This window comes from Orbicella franksi, chromosome 7, assembly GCF_964199315.1.
Source record: "Orbicella franksi chromosome 7, jaOrbFran1.1, whole genome shotgun sequence".
Lineage (NCBI taxonomy): Eukaryota > Metazoa > Cnidaria > Anthozoa > Scleractinia > Merulinidae > Orbicella > Orbicella franksi.
Genome location: NC_138151.1, coordinates 4,302,701 through 4,310,200, shown reverse-complemented (window position 1 = coordinate 4,310,200; position 7,500 = coordinate 4,302,701). Strand labels below are relative to the sequence as shown.

Genomic DNA, 7,500 nt, shown 5'->3' with positions numbered 1-7,500 from the left:
CCGGGCGAAGACTCGTCATACATTGTTGACAACGTCCCGGATGAAAAGACGCTCATTGTTACCATAAATAGCAACATTACTGATGCATTCCATGAATTGTTCGTGAGGCACTCCAAACCGGCAACCCCTTACCAATATGACGGGGGATCAAAATTTGCTCTGTCACCTGACCAAGAGGTAGTAATACCTGAAACGATTGCGGGGGAATACTATGTTCTGATGAAAAGATATGATACTTCTTCATCCGACCAGACTAAAAAGGCGTCTCAGCTGTGCGCGCGCATTGCAAAGTTTGAAATCAGTCGTGTATTTCCTAATCAAGTAGCTCCACTGGGAAACGCCACCCTGCGCTTTGAAGGAACTTTGTTTGGACAAAAGCTAGAAGCTTTTCTTGTGAATGTTTCCTCTGATGAAGATTTCATCAGAGCAGATCAAGTCTATCGAATGGGTTCAATGGAAGTGTACGCTACTTTCATCACGACAAATCTAACCGTTGGTGCAACCTTCCACGTTAAACTTGTCAACGCAGAATCAAAAGAAGAAGCGTTACTGGAACGTTCTTTGGTGGTAACGCGCGGTGAACCTGGACGGTTAGAAACGCACGTTGACTTTCCAGAAGTGCTGCTAGTGGATTCGTCCGGGGTGATAACATTGTCGTATGAAAATGTCGGCGACACTGATATTTTATGTCCCCTGTTATCACTTAGTGTCAGTGGGGGACAGACACAGCTCCGTCCTGCTCAAAAGGATAGACAAGCGGCTCAATTGTCTTCCGCTGTTATGTTTTTAGCGCAACCGATTCAAGGCCCAGGTGGTATTTTACCTCCAAAGGCTTACGGGGAAATAGTATTTGATACCGAGTCAGGTGGAGGCGAAGAAGCGCAAGCGACATACAGTGTTCAGATGTTGTTTAGAGGCGATGAACCACACGCTTATATAAACAGCAGCAAAGACTTGAAGCCGGAGTTTTTGAGCGATGAACTGTGGTCTCCAGTTTGGAACAACTTCCTGGTTTCTGTTGGTAAGTCGGCGTCTTCGTTCCAGCGCAGGATGTCAGCGGTCAGTACCTTGCTGAGCATGTCAGGAAGGAGAGTCTACTTGTTGACTGATCTTGTGCAGTTCCAACTTGATGTGGCCAATGGCAAGCTGAGCGGTAGGTTTGTCCCTCAGATTATTTCATATCTTTCAAAGGAAACGCGTTTTTGAAAGCAGAAGCTATTTTGTCTTCAATGAAATCAATGAAACTAAGGCCCCATCCACACTACGCCAGAGGTATTTTAAAAACGGAAGTTTCACTTTTGAAAACATATCAAATGATTTCCGTCCACACTACACCGGACGATTTTATAAACTCAAAAATCACCGGTCATTTTGGATTTCTGTTCGAGAAAATCTCGGTCAGGGAAATCACATGATTATCGCTACGCCATCGTTTTCGAAAAGCTCCCGTTTTCAACGCAAAGCCAGCATTTTCAAATTCCTCCGGTTTGAAAAGCTCCGTTTTCTTTACGGATTAGTGTCAATGGTAGGCCTAACCGTAGAAATAAAGCTGCGTGGTGTGGACGAGCCTAATTGTAGGTTTTTGAAGTTTTTTCCACTTATTTTTTAATGGGATCTATTGTCTAACAAGAACGCAGCTCTGTCATCTTATTTGGCCTATTAATGTCAAGACAACTTCGCAGTTTACGTTCAGAGCCGCTCGTGTATTGCTATTCCATTTTTGCACGTGCTAGAAACCCTTAATTCTTTCAACGAGATACAGGTATATTTCAGAGGACGCTATATCAAAACAATTTAGTACAGTACCAGTCAAATGCAAGTTGGCAGTCACTCAAAACTCAAACGAGTCGACCCGATCCTCCATCCTTAAAACTCGAAAGCATTGAAGGTCCAGGGTCCAGGGTCCAGGGTCCAGGGTCCAGGGTCCAGGGTCCACGGTCCACGGTCCACGGTCCAGGATCAAGTGTCGAGTCCAGACTGTCAACTTACATTTGGTCGGTACTTTATATATGGCTTATTTCCTAAATGCTCTTTTAAGGTTCTTGCCCTGTTGTTTGCAATGGATGAATATATTTTACTCTAAACTGATGTTTTACGTGTAAGGTGACCCACTATTAGCGCAGGATGACTTAAACGACCAATCCACATTAGATGGTACATTGCCTTTGGTCTTACAAAGAACGTACAGCCCTCTTCTTTCCAAACGAAGGGACAAGGGCGTTTTTGGAATTGGTTGGATGGCGTCGTGGTGGTAAGAAAGTCTTCGAAACAAATCGTATCAATCAACAACGATTTTTGTTTTTAAAGAACAGTCATTTTGACAAAGCTTACTAAAAGGAAGTCAACAAAACTTACACTGACGTAAAAATTCTTTCCTCCTAAGGGCAGCAACGTTCACCTATCTTGTATAGGAGTAAATTTAACCCTCATAAATTTAAACGTTTTATCAAGTTAACATTTGTATCTTACAGGCCTATTTCACAATCTGTGTTTTTTTTCAATTTTAACACTGATATATTGTTAAATTACTAGTTTAACTCGGAAATTAAGCACATGCGTAGTGAACGGGCTGTAACAATTTGTCGGCCGCTGTAAGAACATCTCAAAAAAGGGCCGTTAACTTACGAAGGAAATCTGATCGCAAGTTGCTCTACAGAAGCCTTTGATTATATTTTCAAAGTGATTTCGTATTGAAGTCTTAAGCTCACCTCAACGTATCTCTTGAAACATAAAAATTTGGTCCCAGAATCTATCTTAAGGTAGCTTAAAGATCGACGTGGAATACATATTCCTACATGGCATTGAGCGGGTTTAAAGAGGAAGAGTCATGTTTGATGCATAATATATCATACCAAGAACCCAAATAGAATTTATATATTTTTTTTTTTCACGATGAATAACAATGATCAGGAGCAGATTTGTTTCTCAGTACTCTTCATGATCATCTTTATCCTGATTGTGATGTCTTTTATCCACTCACTAAAATCAGGGAAGCTAAAGTAACGCTGATTACACCAGAAAGAATTAAGATTGTTCGTTTACGCGAAGAGCTAGTATTTGAGGCAGGTGCAACTGGGCTGTACATCCCACTCGATGGAAAGAAACTCACTGTTCACGACACAGGTGCGACACGCTCGTTCTTTGACTCAAATTATGACACAAGGATCTTTTCACAAATGTCACACTAAAATGCCGTTTCTTTCAATTGGTTTCCAGAACTCTATTTCACCGACTTTAGCATCTCTACTGTGTTTATATTTGACTCCGTCATGAAACATCTAAAAAAGATCCAAAGGGGTAACGAGACGATCACCATTGAGTATTTGCAGAACAGATCCTCGACTTTCAAGCATTCGTCTGGTGGAAAAATAACTGTGAAATACAACGACAAAGGATTCCTTCGCGAGGCTCGATTAAAAGATGGAACCGGTAACGAACGAAGATGGTGAGTTTGGTTTTTCCTCGCTTGAAATGTTTTTGTATTTGTTCTTATCCTAATGTTCCCAAAGTTACTTACGACAGTCATGTCTTCTTTAAGTTTTGGGGGTTGTAAAGACAGTATTCTCCTATTTTATGAGGTCATACGGTACAAAATTCAGGGATGTTGGACACAAGCCAACACAAAGCCTGGCTCTTAACACTACTGTACCTGACGCAGAATTAACGGGTTTTTTTCTATCTCTGTTCTATTCTGCAGTTTCTACACTTATGATTGGAACACAGCAGCATTGCTGTCCGTGAGCGTGGACGAACAAACTACGCGTTATACCTACAGCTTTTACGGTGACCTGACAAGTATTATTTACCCTACTTCGACTACTGTCAAGTATTCTTGGAACCAGTATGGATTCCTGAGTAATATAACAGGTTATAACCGGGAAAACAAGTTTGTTCAGGGAATGTATTTCTCTTACGACTGGAATGGTAAGGTTGCTGTGTCCAGACTCCCACAAGGCGACTCGGCCGTGCTGGTGTTTGATGAAGATGCGAGAATGATTGATATAGTAGGCGAAGGTTTTAGCAGTGTACGGTTTGACACTGTTAAAAATGATGACCAGGTTGTGCGAATCATGAAGCAAGGAGACCAGGTACCGAGATATTTTGAATGACAGTGATTTTATTCATACAGTTGTAATGTAAGAGTAACTTGTTTCAGCCCTCAGGGTTAATTTGTCAATTTTACATTCCTGGGAAGTTTGTACATACACTTAATTTGATACTGCATGTTAAATCCTAAGGTACTTAGAATAGCTAATGTGGACGCGCTATTATCAAAACAATATATATATATATATATATATATATTGTTTTGATAATAGCGCGTCCACATTAGCTATTCTAGGTACCTTAGGATTTAACATGCAGTATCAAATTAAGTGTAAGTACAAACTTCCCAGGAATGGGGATTTGAACCCACGTCCCCCCGCATACTAGTCGGGTGTGATATCCACTACACCATCAGAACAACCATGCTGGTAACACGGCAATCGAAGATGTGATTTTATGTGGAATGGAACGTGGTCTCCCAGGAGATTTTCTTTCAAGGTGACAAGGTAGGGGAAGCCTATAACTCCGTTTTTGAAATCCAACTAAGGATCAAGTTCATGATACACGATCGAGGTCAACTTAGCGGATGACAATGGAGGATCCACAAGGGATACAGGCTACTTTTAAATTAATATATACGGTAATATCATATCACACCCGACTAGTATGCGGGCGGACGTGGGTTCAAATCCCACTCAGGGCGAATTTTCTCTCAAACATTTATTCATTCTAAAATATGATTATCTGGGGTGTACAGGGTCAGAGGTTCTTTCATATACAGTGTATATTAATTTAAAAGTAGCCTGTATCCCTTGTGGATCCTCCATTGTCATCCGCTAAGTTGACTTCGGTCGTGTATCATTAACTTGATCCTTAGTTGGATTTCAAAAACGGAGTTATAGGCTTCCCCTACCTTGTCACCTTGAAAGAAAATCTCCTGGGAGACCACGTTCTATTCCACATAAAATCACATCTTCGATTGCCGTGTTGCCAGCATGGTTGTTCTGATGGTATAGTGGATATCACACCCGACTAGTATGCGGGGGAACGTGGGTTCAAATCCCGCTCAGGGTGAATTTTCTTTCAAACATTTATTCACTCTGTATATATATATATATATATATATATATATAGGCAATTGTGGAAAACGAGGACGGACAACTTCGAGCGAAAAAAAAAAAAAAAAAATATATATATATATATACAGTAAAAAATCTAAGAAATCTAAAAAAAAAAGTTTAAAAATTTAATAAAAATAAACGTTTCGGTCAAAGACCTTCATCAGTTGCAGTGCAAGTGAATAATAAATTACAATAACCTTAAATAAGTTTACAGTATAAAAAATGACATCATATTACAAAGATGATTACATAACAGGGCGTGGTAACACATGAAAACAAAAAAATTAACCAATGATAAACAATCGGTGATTACTAAGCGAGATACTATGACAATGCGGTACAAAACTCAAAAGACACAAACCAAATAAGAATAAATAATCGAATATAATACAAATAAGATTAATATCAAAAAAGTAACGCGATTCGTCGAGTCAGCCGAAAGTGTAAAGGGACCCGCGTGTAAAATATTCAATGTTCAAAAAAGGCGGTCCCAAAATCCCCAAACAAAGCCCTTGAAACTATGCCGCGGCAAGGTACAACAGGCGCCCTAAACAGGGCCCTTAAACAACAATAATGTAATAAATTCCCCGATGGGGGCCCCTGAGAAAACCTAGCGCTAACAAAGCTAACAAGATCCAAGGTCAGGGCCTTTGAACACCTGAACTAAGATAACCGCCAAATTTGCAAGTTATTTTTGCGCTAATTGTAGTTTATTCTTTTTTTCGAGTGGAATTCCTGACGTTTGTTCAAGCCAAAAGGTGCCAGAGAGAACAACTGTGCACTCCAATATGCCTCTTTAGTGATTAAAAGCTTTTCGATGTTACTTGTATTGTTTGCATTTATCTGCACTTGATCAATACACTGGAAAGAAAAGTCGTTTAAATCGTGCGGTGTTCTGTTGAAATGCACCGCTACCTCACAAGTCTTTTTCTTGGTCAGCATAGCAGACTTGTGGTTGCGAAATCTAACTCTAAAATCTGTTGTTGTAGAGCCAATGCATTGTAAGTTACATTTCTTACACGAAGCCAAATAAATGATATTTTTTGAATCACAGGAAAGTTTCAATCGTATCTTATAGCTCTTGCCTGTTTGAAAACTTTGGAAAGAATTTGATTCAACAAAGTAGTTGCGACAGAGATCACATCTTGTTCTTTTGCATTTAAAGCAACCCTTAACCTCAACAACCTCTTCAACCTTAGTGTTAGAGCCATAACGAGATGGCGCTAACAACTCCTTAAGGTTTTTAGATCTTCGAAAAGAGGCTATGATGGAATTTGGCGGAAAAAATTCTTTTAATTTGGGGTTGGATTCCAAAATACCTAGGTGTTTTCTGATGATGCGACCAACATCAGGTAAATTTGGATTAAATGTTGTTACAAATGGAAACAATTTCTTCTCAGCTTTGGCACGAGTTCTAAGTAAGTCAGTTCTAGATGTAGTTAAGGCTTTAGAAAATTGATCTTCCACTAGTTTTGTGGGATAACCCTGATTGACTAGATAACCCTTGTATTCAGTTGCTCTCTCGGCAAGAAATACTTGTTCAGAGCAGTTTCTCTGTAACCTAGTTGCTATGCCATAAGGGATAGCCTTGAAAACGTGTTTGGGGTGAGCACTTGATGGTGGAAGATACAAGTGGCTATCAGTTGGCTTTGAATAAACGTCTGTCTGGATGAAACCCCCGATGAGATGTAAAGTTAAATCTAGCACGTGAAGCTCGCGTTCAGAAAAAACTAATTCAAATTTAATGGTAGGATATAGGGAATTTATAAAGTCAGTAAACTCATGCAGTGCAGGAAGGCCTTGTTGCCAGAGATCAAAAACATCGTCACGGTATCGCCACCATAAAGTCGGCCTTAGGGGCCAGAAAATTTAGCTTGATAATCTATTTCCCCCATGGCAAGATCCGCGTAACTACAGGCGTTCTTTGGGCCCATGGCTGTGCCATGAATTTGTAGGAAAAAGTTTTCCTTAAAAACCGAGTGATTGCTCTTGTATCTTCCACCATCAAGTGCTCACCCCAAACACGTTTTCAAGGCTATCCCTTATGGCATAGCAACTAGGTTACAGAGAAACTGCTCTGAACAAGTATTTCTTGCCGAGAGAGCAACTGAATACAAGGGTTATCTAGTCAATCAGGGTTATCCCACAAAACTAGTGGAAGATCAATTTTCTAAAGCCTTAACTACATCTAGAACTGACTTACTTAGAACTCGTGCCAAAGCTGAGAAGAAATTGTTTCCATTTGTAACAACATTTAATCCAAATTTACCTGATGTTGGTCGCATCATCAGAAAACACCTAGGTATTTTGGAATCCAACCCCAAATTAAAAG

General features: G+C 40.0%; 1 protein-coding gene across 1 annotated transcript in view; it reads left to right on the top strand.

Moving 5' to 3' along the window:
- The window catches only part of LOC145491691 (uncharacterized), a 96,553-nt gene that overhangs the window by 61,195 nt on the left and 27,858 nt on the right, over positions 1 to 7,500 (top strand). Inside the window, exons 21-25 of the mRNA XM_081470929.1 lie at positions 1 to 1,153; positions 2,104 to 2,251; positions 2,990 to 3,123; positions 3,217 to 3,445; positions 3,698 to 4,088. The exon at positions 1 to 1,153 is cut by the window's left edge and continues 359 nt beyond it. Of these exons, the coding sequence (XP_081327055.1) occupies positions 1 to 1,153; positions 2,104 to 2,251; positions 2,990 to 3,123; positions 3,217 to 3,445; positions 3,698 to 4,088 (2,055 nt within the window). The remainder of the gene's footprint in view (positions 1,154 to 2,103; positions 2,252 to 2,989; positions 3,124 to 3,216; positions 3,446 to 3,697; positions 4,089 to 7,500) is intronic.